Genomic DNA, 18,757 nt, shown 5'->3' with positions numbered 1-18,757 from the left:
CTCCCAATCCCAGTTGTGTACTGAGTACATGTTAGAGGTGGTTGTTGGGAGATGCGTTTGTTGCAGGCCTATGGTCATAATACTCGGCTATACCTCTCCATTCTGGAGAATATACTGTACCTTTCAGCTTTAGATGAGTGCTTGAATTCACTTCTTGAGTGGATAAATCATAATCTTTTAAAATTCAGCCTTGTTAAAACTGTAGCTATGATGGTAAATGTCACTGTTTGCCAATCTAATGTTCATCTCCCCTCTTTATTAATTATTTATTGAAGGGGTCAGCTGGACCCTGTGCTTCACATTTATGATGCAGGCATAATTCTTGGTAGCTGTCACTGAAGGACTAGGAGTTGCCCATAATCAACACATCATATTTTCAGCTGAAAAAATAGCTTGGAAAGAAATGTTACATCCACCAGTGGACTTTGGACAACAGTTCATGCCCTGGAGTTATGTTGCCTTGCCTTGGCTACTGAAATTATGTCTATCTTGACCTTTCAGATGACAATCTGACTCAGCTGCAGTGGGTAGAGATCTGAGCACCCAAGCTGTTGACTAGCACTCCTCAGATGTGTCATGTCATGCCATAGCTAGGCTGTCAGGCACCCTGGGTAATAATTTGTTTGGCAAACCAGAGTTCTGACTAAAAGGAACTAAAAAAGTAGTGAAGTCAAGCTGAAGAATAAATAAAACAAATGAAAAATATGCCTTTTTTGTATGAACTGTTGCAAGAAACTCCTTGCTATAGTTTAATAAAATTCCTTAGTACAGTTTCAACTGCCTAATTGCTATCGCTGCTGCAAGCAGCACAACTTCAGCAACAACTCAGGATTGGCCCTTACACCAGAGTAGTGCTAATCATGCCTCTTAAGTGCTTGTCCCCGGATCTGACGCCCTTCTTGCTATGCCTTTGTTATGATTCTGCCTGCTTGACCTTGGTCTGGCTTATCTCAAACAGTTTCTTAGACCTTATATTCCATCTGGACATGTAAAGTCATCAGGAAGTGATTGCTAGTGGTAAGGTTACAGTTACCTTTAGTCTAGCACGAGTACATACGAAAGGAAAACTTGTCATATTTTGTGCTATCTGTTGCATCTGACTCATCTTCTATGATATACTGTACCTTTCTTATGTAAACTGTTTGAGACTGTCTCGTTATATTGTGTAATGCTTTTCTGCCCTTTTTCATGATTTTTTGTCAGTCAAGTAATCTTTGCATTTGGTCATGCATACCTTTTCAAAAACAGTCATGCTTATTAAAAAAAATGCACTCATTCTGTATATTCACTGGCAGTCTCCTGTATGCATACATAACATCATTCACTGTATTTATAAGCATCACTCCTTATATTCTGTGCAAGTCTGAAGTCTCTATTCTTATTTGGTTTGATACAATAGTCTCTGTTTGAAATATTTTATCTTGTCTTGTGGTTATGCTATTTCATATCTTTCTAACACTTTTGTTTTAATGTCTTTCATTTTTTAAGCTTTTCCTTTATATTTCTGTTGATCAAGTGTAATCCAGAAAGTTAGAAAGGGTTATATCTGTCTCAGCTAATACTTTGTTCCTGATTTTTTTATGCTGACAGTTTAAATGCATTTTGTATTTTTTTCTCCTTTTCTCAACATCTAAGTCACTGAAATTACACATTTTCTCCAGACCTTTCATTCTTATGTAGTACATTTGTTTTGTGTCTTGGCTATCCTGAACTGCACTTCTCAATTCATGTATGTTGAATTGTATGTTTTTTTTTTTTGGCCTGGAAGTTTTTTTGTCAGCTTTTCTTACACTACTATTTATATATTCAGTGGCATCTACTTTGACTCACATATTATGTAAACTCTCCCCTGGCATGCTTTAGTAATGCCTTTCATTTAATTTGATTTGTAATGTTCAGTGCAGTCATGTAATTGTTAAATCTTGTCAACCTTGTTTGACACTGCCCTAGAAAATGTGGCTCTGTGGGTTTACTATCAAAATGTGGAATGGCAAATAAGTGAAACTGGGACGGTCGACTTTGTCTTTTCCAGTTTCTGTAATGTACATTAGTGAATGATAGTGTAGCTTCGCTAATGTGCATTCAACGTTCTGATAACAGATCACACCACAGTGGAGATTGGAAAATTTACCCTTTTTCTCACTGTAGTGCAATCTTGGAGTTAAAATATATAATTTGCAGGGGGTGTGGGGTTGCAGGGGGACTTGCCCCCCATGCAAAACTGTAAAACTGTAAAAACTTGTGGTGTAAATGTACAATTCATACAGTAGCTTCAGCACAACTTCCCGAGGGTCTGACGTCACCTCCTGACATTCTGAATTTGTTTGAATGTGAAAGTCGAGGTGATGATTTCTGACATTTCATAAAAGTGACATTGCCAAATTCGGAATGTCAGTTTGAACAAGAGAGTAGATTTTTTTTGTACTTTCAACTTCTCTGTCTGGTTCAGATTCTGGTAGACTTTGAAACCAAAATGCCATTTTTATAATTCTCCTCACACAAATATCTTGTGGCTCCAAATTAATTACATTCACTCTTAAATCACTTACATATGAAAGGGAAGTTTAAGCTCTTATCATCCTTTCTCCGTAGTTTATTTTAGAGCTATTATCTCCAAATTCTTATTGTTTCATTTAGTGGACAATAACATTTTTGATTGACTAGAACAAAATATTACCAAGATGGCTCCTTCCACAAATCATTCTGCATCTTACCACTTGGGATCTATTTTCTGCTTCCATTTTCTCTGTGAATTTCTTTCTCATCTCCAGTGCCTTTTATGCTGCTAAAATTTGGCAGACTAACTATTGCAACAGTTTAAGCATCTGAAGATCAGCACATATCACATTCGAGAAGAACTTAAATTTGATGTACTAATGGAATATTAGCAATGCAGGTATAGGACATAAAGGAATATGAGCAATGCAGGTATAGGACATAAAGGAATATGAGCCAGGTATAGGACATAAAATAATATGAGCAATACAGGTATAGGACATAAAGTAATATGAGCAATGTAGGTAAAGGACATAAAGTAATATGAACGATGCAGGTATAGGGCATAAAGTAATATGAGTGACGCAGGTATAGGGCATAAAGTAATATGAGTGATGCAGGTATAGGGCATAAAGTAATATGAGTGATGCAAGTATAGGACATAAAGTAATATGAGTGATGCAAGTATAAGACATAAAGTAATATGAGTGATGCAGGTATAGGGCATAAAGTAATATGAGTGATGCAGGTATAGGGCATAAAGTAATATGAGTGATGCAGTTATAGGACATAAAGTAATATGAGCAATACATGTATAGGACATAAAGTAATATGAGCAATACAGGTATAGGACATAAAGTAATATGAGCAATACATGTATAGGACATAAAGTAATATGAGCAATACAGGTATAGGACATAAAGTAATATGAGCAATGTAGGTAAAGGACATAAAGTAATATGAACGATGCAGGTATAGGGCATAAAGTAATATGAGTGATGCAGGTATAGGGCATAAAGTAATATGAGTGATGCAGGTATAGGACATAAAGTAATATGAGTGATGCAGGTATAGGGCATAAAGTAATATGAGTGATGCAGGTATAGGGCATAAAGTAATATGAGTGATGCAGGTATAGGGCATAAAGTAATATGCGTGATGCAGGTATAGGGCATAAAGTAATATGAGTGATGCAGGTATAGGGCATAAAGTAATATGAGTGATGCAGGTATAAGGCATAAAGTAATATGAGTGATGCAGGTATAGGGCATAAAGTAATATGCGTGATGCAGGTATAGGGCATAAAGTAATATGAGTGATGCAGGTATAGGGCATAAAGTAATATGAGTGATGCAGGTATAGGGCATAAAGTAATATGAGTGATGCAGGTATAGGGCATAAAGTAATATGAACGATGCAGGTATAGGGCATAAAGTAATATGAGTGATGCAGGTATAAGGCATAAAGTAATATGAGTGATGCAGGTATAGGGCATAAACTAATATGAGTGATGCAGGTATAAGGCATAAAGTAATATGAGTGATGCAGGTATAGGGCATAAAGTAATATGCGTGATGCAGGTATAGGGCATAAAGTAATATGAGTGATGCAGGTATAGGGCATAAAGTAATATGAGTGATGCAGGTATAGGGCATAAAGTAATATGAGTGATGCAGGTATAGGGCATAAAGTAATATGAGTGATGCAGTTATCTGACAGTATATTTCATTTCCACTACAGTTCTTTAAGTGGTACATTTGGCTCTGTAATCAGAACGTGCTTCATTGCAGCTATTTATCAGTTAATCAGTAAGGCTATGGTAAAAACAAGGAGCATAACCATGCATGAGGCTGTGTTTCCTAATTTTTAGCACTTAGAGTAAGACTCCGGTGTAGTACCTTAGTGAGTTTTAATGGAGTAACTATGTCTTAGAGCAGTAGTAGCAGCTTGTTAGAGTGGTGAGTGGAATTGAAGCTCTGTTGCCAGGACAGTGATCTATGAATGAGTTTGTGGATATTTTATTCTTCGTTAACCATCCAAAGCGTATAGAAACCAGACAGTAACCTGTTAACTGTGGAGTTCGCTTTGAACACACCCTTCAGTAAACATCTTTCATAACTAGCCACAAATGACAGTCCCCAAAGAACTGAGGGTAACTCTACAAAAAGCAAGAATAACAGAAGGCAAACAGGCACTGATAAAATTCAAATATTTAATATAGTGTGAGCGCTTCCATAATGATCCACATTACTTCATTAGACACAAGTAAAAAAACATTAAAATCAAGCTTGAAGTATAACATGCATAAATCAATACACCAATCACAATCAGCAAAAGTCCCTCCAAAAACTATCATTAATTAAAAGTACTTCAAAACTTAAAGGGATATGAAGTAAAATTCATGGACAGTCATTTTACTTCTCTACCTTTCAAAACAGGCTAACGGGGGGACACAATCTCTTAGAAGCAGGTACCCACAAATGTGGAACTTGTATGTTCTCTGAATTTGTAGATGAATCTTGATTTTTAGGCTAACCATTTATGGCAATTAAGGTTAGGGCAGATTGTAACACCAGTAATGTTGTATATGTGGCCCATTGTGTTGCCTGTTTCAAATTTCATATGGGGAAGACAAATCGCGTGCCTTAGGGAAAGAATTAGAGACCATATTTATTGTACAAGGAAGGGGCATAATTATAGTGCTTTAGCTAAACACACCCTCTCAACAGGGAGCATACATACTTTTTATTTTAGGTTCTGCATGTTCAGACAGAGAATATCAGGATGGGAGACCTTGTAAATACAACTGAAAATGCAGAACCGCAATGGATTTTACAATTAGGGGCACACCGTGGATCAGGGCTAAATGATTGTGTCCATGAATTTTACTTCATATCCCTTTAAGTTTTGAAGTACTTTTAATTAATGATAGTTTTTGGAGGGATTTTTGCTGATTGTGATTGGTGTACTGATTTATGCATGTTATACTTAAAGCTTGATTTTAATGTTTTTGTTACTTGTGTCTGATGAAGTAATGTGGATCATTATGGAAGTGCTCACACTATATTAAATGTTTGGATTTTATCTTTCATAAGTACGTGTGAAACTGATTCCTGCTGTTCCCATTCTCCTGTTTATGACATGTCATGCTTCTCCTAAACCTGTTGAAGGATAACATAAAAATCTGATTACTGCTGAGAAGCAAGATAAGTTGTGGGCTTTTGAGGAAGAGGCACAAAGGATTGGAGCAAAGGGTTGGGAGGGTGGCCTAATGGTTAAGGTGTTTGCCTTACAAACACAAGGTCCAGGGTTTGAGTCTCACAAGGGATAATTGGCTAGGCTTAAAATGGCTCACAAGGGCAGTTAGCTTAGTACTAATCTATGAACCTATGAACCTATAGATGCAATACAGTAGTTTAGCCTGTGCTTAACCAGATCTATCTCCTTTTCGTCTTCTGTAACTGTCTAACTCTGTATGTGGGGTACATTTACACGGATGTTACAGAGAGAGAAAAACTGCATTAATGTCTGAAGTGATACCACCTTTTTTTGCCATTGTGCTTTTTTACAGGGTCTGGTTGTGAGACCACTAACGACACAGCTTTAAATGCAGAGAAGCTTAAGAAAAAGAGAGCATTCGGGTAGTTTGCTATTAGCTTGGTACTGTAGAAGGGAATAGGAGAATGGAGCAGCAGTCCTTAAACGCAAAAAATGACCTCACTAAGGCTGTATATTGCTTGTAAGTAATGGGAAGGTCATCATTTGGAATATTTTGTTCAGAAGTACTTGAGTGAGGAATATTACTTGTCATGTCCTGCCTGGAATTCATCAGGGCTTTGATTCTGTCACACACAGTAGTCTGACAGGAGAATTTGTGGAGGAGGGGTGAGGGAAGGAGCACGAGTGATAAACCTGATTCTTGTATGTTTCAGAGGTGGGACACAGAGGATGTTGGTGCAATATAGTGTGTCTGACATTAGGGAAATGAATGATAGAGTGTGATACCATGCATAATTATAGTCTAAATGAAAAAAATTAAACGTAATAAATGTTTACTTTTTTCTTCTCTCTTGTTCATCTATGGTTAGAATGTTGTTCTCGTGGCTTTGGAGTGTGTGACTTTTCTCTTTTTAACTTAAAAGAACAGATAATGTCTTTTGTTAGATCTCCACACTTGCTTTTCCCTTGTGAATGTAGGAAAAAAAAGATGAAAGACCAGTAGCTGGCTTTCTGTCAAGATGTAATTGGCTGTAATGGCTACTGAGCCTAATGGCTTTCATGTCCTTAATACACCAGGGTGGAGCCACATGGAGCAGTATGGGGGAGTCCTGCGTACATGGTATATCACAAAATTTGAGTTGGATATGCCTGTTGGAGTAGGGAAATAAATCAACCTCTTTAATGATGGCGCAAAGATCACTGTGAAGGACGTGGGCAGAAATGTGACTTGAAGTTTCATGGGTATATATTCAAAGTGCCACAACTGGGCCACACCAGCCCTGATGTAAAGTATCCGCTAGGGGAAATAGAACTGATGGCAACACAATGGGAAGATGCTCTAGGGGGTATTGATCACACTTGACTTGGAGTGCTAGATTCAGAACAAGAGGACAGCAACAACAACAAAGCAGAAAACAAAACCCTAGAGTTAATCTTAGGGTGACAGATTTCAGAAACAGAGTTAATGCTTCCCTCTGCAGGCCTTGGTTTTGACCACAACTTGAGTATGTTGTGCATAGAATTATATAAGGAAAAGGACATCTGGGTGCTGAAAGATTTTCAGAGGAAAACTACCAGAAAAATATTTGACATGGACTCAATGAATATGAGTCATGGCAAGCTACAGCTGACTTGAAACATGGAAGAGATAAGTAGGATATGATATTGTTCAAACAATCACATCTGGGATGTATGAAGAAGTCATTCTAAACAGGAAAGACTGATGGGAAAGGAAGGAGAAAAAATAGCATATCATGCAGACAGCCTACTCCATGGATCTGTGAAAGTATTTTTTAAGAAAAGGTGGTGGACCCATAGAATTGACTACCAGCAGCAGGAGACTTTCACAAGGACATAGACCAGGCTGAAAAAGAATACGTGGAAAGTAAGCATAGAAGGGAAATGGGAAATTTAGAGATTTAAAAGGGAAGAATAGACACCTTGTTGTCTCTTTCTGTAGTGTAATCCCTTTTCAACTTTGACTTAAATGAAGAACAACCTGTGTTCAATTATTTGGAGAGAAGAGCAGCTAAAAGTTTTGGAAGTACTATGTTCCTAATGTGTTGTTATGATAATGCATACAGTCACTTGATCTTGAGTGTTACAAAAGGCTGGTCACTTCTGCAATTAAATGCAGGTTAATTCTGGAATCTTGCAGAGGGCTGATTTTGGAAGGGACTGCCTTTGGTGTTTGAACAGATGTGTGGCTGCCTGATAAAGATTATTGGAACTAAAGGTAAATCCATGTGGAATAGCAAACTATCCCATTTCCATGGACTTGATTGTGTGCTGTTTTGTATAGTGATGTTAGGCTAAGATTGCATACCCATTTACCTGGGTTAGTCTACAGAAGGCTGGATGCTTAGCACATTTTTTGTCTATATACTTCTCATTCCTTCTTTAACTTTTTCCTTCCTTCCATCCATCCATCCATAACCCTTCTCTGTTTTACATATGGGGCCAGGGGGTCAGTTCAACATTGACAGTCATATAGAGCCAAGGATCACACAACGAGGTGGCTACTTTTTCTACCATATCAATGATTTTGTTGACTGTATCAGTCCATTTCTAGAGACAACTTATGCTTCAATTTAGATGTATAATCTGCATCACTCAAATAATCCAAAATTGTTAAAGCATTCCTTATTGCTAGTAACTAGCACTGGTGCCTCCTCAAGGGTATTGATGTGTTCTATAACTTCAATGTATATATTCTTTATAGTGTGCAAAATTGCAGCATGTCTTAAAAGCTTGTACTTTGTTCTGTTTCCTTACTATCCATAGTTATTTTTGTTGGAGATCTTCTCTTCAGGCCTCCACTGAAAATGGATCTTTGCCAGGTTAGACTTTCCCAGTAAACAAATGTCAGTCAATGAATACATCATATTCCTATTGTTCTTGTGAGTGTTTCTGATCCTGGTTTTCAGTGAGTGTTGAAAACGCACCTGGTAATTATTCTTCATATTTTTCATAAACTGTTGGGCTGACAACTAGAGAGGATTTAGAAGCAGTCTACCTTTTTGGTGATTGGATCAAGACCTACAATAAGTCATAATGAGGATGTTTTTTAAACATGGTCTGAAGAACAATCTAATGTGGGCATAGTTGCTTGTTCGTATTGTTTTTCTTTTATTTTTCTTTCCTGTTTTCCAAGTCATTGTATGTGGACATGGTAACATTACAGTTTGAAACTGTTATGATATAAAGAAACCATGTACCTTTATAGGAAAATAAGTAACAAAATATTGGTTTGGTTTGAATCAAAGGTCAGTGTAGTTTAAATCATTCTAGTGATAATCAGGGGAATTTCTGGAAGGCTACTACTTGTGAGATTTTAAAGAGACAGTAAAAAACGAGGTTGAACCCATTTATGGTGGATAAAACAGTTTAATCTAGATATCTTTTGGCTGCAGAAGAAAGATATAGACATGTGACAAAGAAAGCATATTTTAAGAGAATATAGTTGAGGAGCGTTAAAGTGAAGATAACCATTTGTAAGATTAGTGACTATTTCATCTGTATACCACACCACACATTTGCAAATTACCTTTGCCATAATGTGACGTCAGAGTCATATTTAGTGAAGTTGTACAGAGCAGCAAACGCCCTTTCTTATCGGTATGGAGGCTTGTATCCTGTATGCCCCAGGAATGTTTTTCTAAAGTTTTTTTATTGCCTAATTCATGGATGTCAGTTTGTTAATGAGCTAGTCATAAGTCTTAACCCATACTGGAAGGAGTGTGGTGTTCTAAAAAAAAAAAAAATAGGCAGAAGTAGCCCTTATTTTAAAAAGAGAATGAGTTGGTAGCCATTTATTGATATTCAGGAAATAGAAGGCATTTACATAGTTACATTTAATGGTCAATAATTGAGAAAAAATATTGTGCTCATGGCTTTAAAAGATGCTTGGACAGGTCCCAACTCATATACCAAGTTAATAAACAACAACAGAAAAATATAATATATACAGTACAGTTTTCTTTATTTCATGTGGTGTCCAGTTTCTGTAATAAACTGTAGAGCAGTTTGCATGAATTCTTAATTCTCAATAAACACATTTCATTTACTTTGTCCTTAGCATGAATGTACCATGTAGGAAGCATATTTTTGAATGACATGTCATAACTTAATTTCAGGAGAATTTGGTCCAGAAACCCCCGTAAGTTTTTCAAGAAACCTGACTACAGAAAAATCAGTAAGTATATGAATGCTTTTGTGTTTCCTTCTTTAATGCATACGGTCAGGATAGAATTCATAACTCCTTGTGACTTACTTTTCTGGAGTGCCAAGGTTTGGGTAGGGACTGGTATTTAACTCGGCTTGAAAAATTAACATATCTTCCAATAGTTGTTTTTGAGAGAGTGTGTGTGTGTGTGTGTGTGTGTGTGTGTGTGTGTGTGTGTGTGTGTGTGTGTGTGTGTGTGTGTGTGTGTCTGTGCGTCTGATCAGGTGGCAATGTGTGTCTCACGTACAGTGTGTATGTGTGTGTGTGTGTGTGTGAAATTATTGTTATCTTATTACTGAAATTACATCTCTATGTAATGAAAATGAAATTTTCAATTTATTATTCTTGTAGTGGAACCCTTTAAAGCTTTATTTTTGCTGATTAAAAAACAGTAAGAGTTTTACTCCTCACATTTAGACTTTTTAGTTATTTCAAAAACTGATACTGCATTTTTGTCAATGTTTTGTTGGGTAAGTTAGAGGATGACTCAATGAAATATAATGATGGCAGACAATCATTATTAAAAAGCTAGAAGGATCATTATTTTTATTTTGAAAAAAGAAAATTATGTTATTCCATGTTATATAATAAAAAGACTTGTTTAAGATTCTATGATAATTCATTGAATTATTACATTGCTTCATTATGGGTGACACATAGTAGCAATAACAGAGAAGGAAAATGAATTAATAATTTTTGAGAACTTCTGCATTCCTCTATTCTTCTTCATTGTCGACATCCCCAAATCTGTGGTCTTCTCCCACAAGGAGACCTATTGTTTTACGTATACATTCTTTGATACATTGAAACCTGAAATATTTTGTGAAACTGAGAACTTGTGTTTGGAACTCTTACAATGTGTTTAGTGCATTAATTTTGAAGTCCGATCTTAATGGGACTGGGAGAAGAGCAAGTACCCCTCTGAAGGGTAGTCTACCTGTAACTGTATGTTGAACAAAACAAAGTTTGGAATAAATGTAATAGTTTAAACTCTGGACAGATGTTATTATTACTGTAATACAGTAGGCACTGTGTTCTAATAATGTGATTGTGTACCTCCAAGACTAATTAAAAGCTGTACATCAGAGTATTACAACATAAAAAGTAATCTGTAAAACTCATTGTATAGTAATAGATTAAGACTGTTTTGTTATCTAAGGGTCATCACACCAGTAATCATTTTAGTAAGAAATGTCTAGGGTCTTTTAAGTTGTTCAATGTGTTTACATTAATATGTGCCAAAGGTGTCATTGTAGAGTCGATAACTTGTCTGATTTAGGGATGCATAGAGAAGGATAATAACATATTTTGATCTAGATGAGCTACCATTAGATATCTAGATGAGCTACCGTTAGATATTAGGACTGACAGAACGATTTTCTGAACACTACTGCAGCACGTTGGTCAAAGAAAAGGGAAAAGGAACTGTTAGTGAAGCGATCACGAACGTTGATGAATAAATTAGTCTGAAGAGGGGTGCTATATTTTCTTTACGTCATGGAACAGCTGTGTTTTCCAAATGTAGTAATACATTTTTTAGCATCAAGTTTAAGGATGTTTTCTTTATACATTTTAATTGCAAGGTATACAATAAGCTGCAGTGAAGTATTAATAGAAGTTGAGTGAACACCACTACTTACCCTGCAATCATCAGCAAATTGTAAGCTATAGGTTTGGGTTATTGACTTGAAGATTAGAGCTGTAGATAATGAATAGAAGTGGTACCAGTACAGCTCCCAAAAGGATACAACTAGTTACCATTTTAATTTTTGAGGTAGCTCAACCAAACATAGTATAAGGGTTTATGTTTAAGTCATAACATTTGTTGACATTAAAAGGATGACAAACTGTGTCAGAGATTGCGGTGTGATGTGTGAACTGCATGGCCACCATTCATAGCTTTCATGACTCTTTCAAAGAAGTTTACTAGGTTGAGTATGCACAACCTACCATTGGTTGAGCTGACCTGGTTAGGATCTAGAGCAATAACATTTTCAATATCTATTTATTGTTTTTATTGACATATGTTTATTGGTAAAGTCCTACTGGGCAAGAACCCATTTTCAGCGGAGACCCAGGGAGAAAAGATCCACAGAATACAAATTACAATAATCAGTATCTGTCACAAAATGTGGACAATGGTAAAAGAAGAATGTAAATGTCAAACAAATGTACAGAAAATATACAAGATAATTTTGTATGAGATAAGTATGAAAGAAAAGGAAAAATATACAAGATAAATTAAAATGAGTATGAAAAAAGAAAAAAAATGGTAGTTTTGGTGGTAGAAGGTAAATGTTTTCCTCTACATTGTCACACAAGAGAGGATATATTGAACTGAGTGTGTAAACCATAGTATGGTGAAGTAGTAGTAGAGAGTTGTAGGCCAGTACAGGTCCATAAGAGAATCAGAAATACTGGTGTGATACAGATTAAATAAGGAAGTCAGCATAAATATATGAAGATGTGTGGAAAAAAGAGTTTTTTTGGTGTGGAGCAGGAACAGATCCAAGAGTGGAAAGGAGCTATTTCAATAAAGGTTTAAAAGAATGAATGATAAGTAATAACCTGATAGAGACTGAGATGGAGTTCCACTATTGGGCCACAGCTGACTGAGATGGAGTTCCACTGTTGGGCCACAGCTGGAATTGTGAGTTGTGCCCTATAGATTTCTTTGCTTTATGAATTTCAGTTAGTTGTTTATCTATTGCGCAAGGGGTTGATTTGGAATACAGTGGAGGAGGATGTTACTGACAGCTGGACAGGAAGAAGGGTTGTATATTATTATATGTACTAGATTTAGTTGTGTAAATGCTAGGTGATGGTATCTACATTTACAACTTCGAACATGATGTGTTCTATGTCTTTGCAAATTAAAATTGTTAGACTTGATATGTATTTAGTTACTGGGGTGTAAGCAGGTCACTGTGTAAGAGCAGTGCAATGGCCTTTATCTGTACTTCAGAAGTATACTTAGTGGAGAGGTTAGGTTGAACATGTTAGAGATGCTCTGATAGGGCAAATTTGACACCAGTGACCAGGCATCCATGAACATGGTATTTTGACTTTGGAGGATGTGGGGGTTATATGTTGATTCATGGTAATCCCTGAAAGAGACTAGGACTTAGGGGCTTATGAATTTCTGTGACTGTTGCTGGTGTAAATTAGCACCAAATTTATCTTCTAGTATGTTGGCAATATATTTTATGTTGGGAGTGGATATTCATATTATGGATTAGCTCAAAGTGTTGTTGGGTGTTTTGGCTTAGTTTCCTGACATAGGGAATTATTTGTGATTATACCATGACCCCCATTAATATTCCAAAATGTGCACGCTGATTGGCCAGCGTGCACATTGTAAATCGACTTATACTAATGGAAAAAGGTCCAGTCACCCGGACTTTTTCCATTAGTATAAGTCTCTTTTAAAACACTGTCTCGCTATGTTAAAAGAGTTTAACATAGCGACACAGGTTTAAAAAAAGCAACGGAGATCTCCGTTGCTTTTTTTAAAGCTATCTCGCTATGTTAAACTCCTTTAACATAGCGACACAGTGTGTAAAAAGCAATGGAGATCTTGCTTTCTTCGTTGCTTTTTTTTTTAACCTGTCTCGCTATGTGAAATGGGTTTAACATAGCGAGACAACTTTAAAATAAGCAACGGAGATCTCAGTTGCTTATTTTAAAGCTGCCTCGCTATGTTAAACGCATTTAACATTGCGAAACAGTAAAAAGCAACAGAGATCTTGCTCTCTCTGTTGCTTTTGGCCACAGCTCTGATGTACTGTGTAGGCATACGCAGTACATCAGAACTGCCGCAGATATCAGACAGCTGTGGAAGGGCAGCAAAGAGGCATAATTCAATGCCATTATTTCAGAAAAGTAATTATTTCTTTTCTTAAATAATGTCATAGTATAATAGCAATAACCCACTTCTGGGTGTGGGTAATGCGGGATTTATCCACGGTTGTGGGTAAATCCCGCATTACCCACACCCAGGCGTGGGTTATTGCTATATTACTTTTGGTAACTGCTACAGTTTTCAGTTTGAGTTTGACCTCCATAATGGTAATTTTAGCTCTTTACTGATACTCTTGATGAGTCGTTTAGCTAGGCTAATTGAAATTTGTTGCTGGTATTTTATAATCTTTTTTGTCTTATTGCAACGTTTGTTTACGTTGGTAGTTTATATTTAAATTTCTAGTTATATTTTGTTCCTGTTAGATAATGGTAAGTCTATACATCTTAGTAAATTTGAATAAAACTGTGAGCTATAGATGGCAGCTGTGGGTTGCATGGGGCAGAGGTAATCCAATGGAATTTTGAATGCTTGTTTTAGAATTTTAAGAAGTTTTCTGTCATTTTAAAGATTCCTAAACTCAGGAGTATTTGCTAATAAGGTGATTGTGGTTTTGACAGAGAAGATCACTGCTTTGTGATCAAATTGATTGTAATGTAGATAAAATAACTGTGGTACAAAAGAGGTTGCATTTCTTAGGATACAATCTAGAATACTAGGATTCACAGCAGTTACACTGTGACTATTTGTTCCAGTAGGTTTGCACTTATTGGGCCAAGAAATCATTGGACATGATTGCCATGAGTGGCTTACGTCTTCTGATTACAAGGGGGGTAACTGGATTCCCCCATTATGAGAGTATTTAGATTAATGGGAAATTCTGCACATTTTAGGGTGTGATATTTCTGATCATTCACAAAGATAATGTACAGTTTTTTGTCATGTTTTGTGAGAACTTGGCTTGGTGAAGTTTAAAAGGAAGCATATTTCGTTTTGAAATTTTATACTTTGCAAGCCTTGAAAAATGCTCTTCTCTTTAATGCTTGTTGGTATTTTTTTTTTTGGAAGAGGGCAAGCCTATCTATACTTCAGCATATGGGGTAAGTCACCCACATGCCCCCAAGCTTATATACCCCAAATCTGAGATTGTCATACCTTGAAAAAAACAAAAAGAATTGACAATCTCAGGCTTGATATAAGTAAGTTCAGATTTGCAGTCATTCGGTCTCCACATTTTGGGATTCGGCATTCTTGCAAGTCCTGAAATTTCAGAGCTACCTTAACAGTCTTCAGCTATTTGGAATAGGTAATATCAAATCCTTTTGTATTAAGTTTGCAGCTTGGTGTTTATACATTTTTGTACAAGTTTCTATGAAATGTTCTAGCTCTGCAATATTCAGTTTTGTTGTTCTTTTCATTACCAAAAGACATCTCTGATTAGTCAGTGTTTGATGCAGTTAACTGAGTAATTAGTTAGTGAATTTGCCTTATAGCAATCCTGGACGGAGATGTATGTCTTCAACTAGAATGCTGTAGTTGGTTGCCTGGGTATCAGGTTGTTGTTGTGTCTTTCGGCTTTTCCTGGTTAGGGGTCGCCACACCGGAACTCCGTTCCGCTAATGATTGGCAGTAAATTTTTACGTGCCGAGTTGCCAGCTCTTCAACAGCCTTCAACGAAGGTACGCCCATTCACGCATGTCTCCAAACAGCAGACGCTCTAGCTGAGAATTGAACAGGACAACATCATACTGTGGGTATCAGGTGATATTGATTAAAACTCCTGAAAGAAGATTCTCCTGAACTATTTATTAGTTTCCATTTATATTTGTTTTATAACTTGAGAAACTCTCACAATGTCATTTAAAAGGCTCTTAATTATATCTTCAGTATTTTTCTACTTTATTAAGGTCCAGTATGATGAGCAATGTTGTAATAGTACATGTTTTACTTAATTTCTTACCAGGTATATATTGAATCAGGGATATGTTTCATGCCACAGAAATCTATTTTCAGTATCTTTAAATCACTGGAGTTTCGCCCATGCTTATGAAAGAATCATAGATTTGATATTGTACCCATACCAAAGTTGCATGGATATTTTTATAAATAATAAATAATACTATATGTATGAATTCTTATTTCTGTTTATTAGGCTAGAGTAGCCCAATCTAGCATACTCAATTCATATGAGTTAAAGGGATTTCTCTAAAGTTATACTTTTTCCTGAATTTGCTGTTAACTCTTTCAGTTAAGAAACATGTTGACTTCCTTTCAGTTTATACTGTTATTTTGAATAGTCATAACACATGAAAATATTAAATAAAATGTAAGAGTTATTACTGAACAACAGCAAGGAAACTATACAGCTGCCTAAATAGCATAAAAACAATATAATTTTGTTACCACGTGTCCACATAAGAAGATTGCTTCTTCTAGGGTTTCCGTCTGCAAATAAGATCAGGACTTAGCAAGAGATTTGCACTGTATGTGTCATCACTGTTTTTACAATTAAGGAAAATTGCCCTATTCATAAGTTTATTTAAATGTTAACTACTCTACTGTGAAAAATGACCTGCATTACCTTACACCTTCAACCTGCAGCCTATTAGGTTATTTATATTTTGTCCTTATAGCCCACATACCTTTTATTTGAACGAGCTCATTATTTTGCTGTGCCACTTCTCGAATCAGTGACTACTGAGGGCCTCCTGGGGAATATCTTGAGTGAGTCCATCCATTGCTCTGCCTCTTTCTACATGACCAGGGTGAATAATCCTGGTATGTCACATTCTCTCATCCCTTGGTCAGATTTCTGATAAACCTCCCCAGCATGTCTCTGTCCCCAGCCCTTGTGGCCGTGTTCCAGCATAGTCCTGATTGGGTGTGATGGATCTATGTCTTTTTCAGCAGGGCCTTGTAATGTGGGCAATCATAGGCTCATGAGCTGCTCTGATCATCACCTCTTAAAGGAGTTTGTTTATCAAACAGAGCTAGTTCAGAGTTCTGAACAGAGTTGGCTTGACAGTAGGGGCAAGTGGCCTCTCAGCTGCTTTCCTGAGCGATCGGCTTTTTGGGGAAATAGGTGGCGGCACAGAACCAGGAGTAGATTTTGTGATGGGTTTTGAATCTGGCAAGTGCTGCAGTGAGGATGATAATACATCCCTTGAGATGAGGTAGGCTATGTAGATTGGCTTGATGGGTGATGAGTAACAGAGGATGTGACCTCCCTGATACACTATCAAGAATAACTAGCTGATCCTGACTTGAACTCTGTATGACTAGGACTACAGACCCCCTAACCTTAGCCAGTGTGCTACCTACCATCAACCTGTTCTGTATGCTAACTAACTTTTTCTTTCTGGGTTGGGGCATTGGTTTTTACTACATTTTTCCGTTAAGGGTATTTTATGCAGAAGTTTATTGCTTCTCATTTTTTGCTTCTTCACTTTTTGCCCGTGGCTCTGAGGTCTATCCGTTCTGTAATGTTTGCTCTTTTCACTATGTGTGCTTGTCAGCTTTTAAACTTTGGCATGGTTTAACCTGAAGTGTTTGCTTTGTCTGGAGTCCTGGCCAAACAGCTCAGACTTAGGACTGTGTGAGCCAGCTTGCACTGTGGACAGGGCGCCACCTGATCAGATGGCACGCCGGCAGTCCTGCGCCAGGTTGTTGTTTCCAGGCTTTTTCTGTGGGAGTTTGTTTTGAGAATTTTGACAAGTTTGGGGTAGGCATTTGATGCTGTGGGTTTTTGGACACAGGAATTGTACCAGGCTGTTTTGAGATCTGAGTAGTATTGTGTGCCTTTAGATTCTGTTTGTATGTAGGCTGCCTTTGTCAAAAGTCAACATCTGTATGGACCTGTCTGCAAATCTTTACAAAGCAAAACTAAGCAATCCCATTCATCTGCCTATGACTTTGCATATGCAAGTTAATAAGCCAATGCAGGCAAATTCCTTGTGGTCTTGCAGTATGGGTCATTCGGTTTGTTCCTCCATGGTGTTGCGATGCGCCACGTTTCAAGTTGTGGCACCAGAGGTAAGCAGGCCACTCCCTGGTACCTGTCCTGAGGTACCAACTTTGTTGCCAGCCCTCCTGTGGGCACCATTTTAGACACCATTGAGTTGTGGATGCTGTGTCTGTGGAGTTTCCATCAGGTCCCATTGATGCTGTGTTTTGGTGCACGAGAGACCCATCACCATTTGTGGAGTGGATGGGTTTGGGAAACTTTTAGCCATGTTATCAGAGGAGTCTGGAGGGGAGAGTAATCTGGGATCTTATTTCCACTAGATATTGTTATATCTACAATTTTGGGGATCAGTTTCCTTTTCATCAGCAACTATAGCCTGTTGCCATGTCTTTGGGTTTCCTCCCTGGTTTCTCTAGGAGTCTCTTTTGAGATCTTGGAGTTTTTCTTAGAGCTCTTAGTTTTTTACCTAAATTTTGCAAGGGTGTCTTACCTTTTAAATTTAGTGTTTTATCTTGTAGTTGGCTTTAAGTTTTTTTTACTTTGAAGTTTTGCTCTATCTTGTGTGCTTCCTCTTTTTTGTTGTAGGCTTTGGCTATGGCTGGGTCTTTGGTAGCTTGGGATTTTTATTGGCTGGGGATCCCAGACTGTTTGCTCCTTATTGCCTGGGGGCAGCAAAGGCAGGAGTTAGTACTCTTTTTTGCTGTAAGTTGCCTGTTCCATTGCTTCTGGAGTGTTCTTAGAGAAAGTTTGTTAGTGCTTCAGCCTACTTGTCTGAAGAAGTGGGCTTTCTTTGGGGTCAGGTGGGGACCACTAGTTGAATTAAGTGTAGAGTGATCTCACCTCCACAGGGGGGCTACAGTGGGTTGATCAGGTAGGTTGGGATCTCGTCTCACCACATTGGGGTTTGTGCATCCTCCTATTGTGTGATTGGTGACAGTTTGTTATTACATCTTTTGGTGTTGGTGGGTAGGGATGGTTAGGGCTTTTGTTCTTGGGGCTGGGGTGGTTTGACAGTAGTTATTAGGGGCATTGTTTAGTTGTGAGTCTCTATTCT

General features: G+C 37.4%; 1 protein-coding gene across 3 annotated transcripts in view; it reads left to right on the top strand.

Annotated features, from left to right (window-relative positions):
- The window catches only part of ADGRD2 (adhesion G protein-coupled receptor D2), a 1,709,855-nt gene that overhangs the window by 1,368,907 nt on the left and 322,191 nt on the right, over positions 1-18,757 (top strand). For all 3 annotated transcript variants that reach the window (XM_044058541.1, XM_044058538.1, XM_044058539.1), the window contains exon 24: positions 9,852-9,910. In XM_044058541.1, coding sequence (XP_043914476.1) covers positions 9,852-9,910 — 59 coding nt within the window. The remainder of the gene's footprint in view (positions 1-9,851; positions 9,911-18,757) is intronic.

This window comes from Protopterus annectens, chromosome 16.part0, assembly GCF_019279795.1.
Source record: "Protopterus annectens isolate FY-2018-M chromosome 16.part0, PAN1.0, whole genome shotgun sequence".
In the NCBI taxonomy this organism is placed as follows: domain Eukaryota; kingdom Metazoa; phylum Chordata; order Ceratodontiformes; family Protopteridae; genus Protopterus; species Protopterus annectens.
The sequence above is the reverse complement of the archived record's forward strand: the minus strand, read 5'-3'. Positions and strand labels throughout refer to the sequence as shown.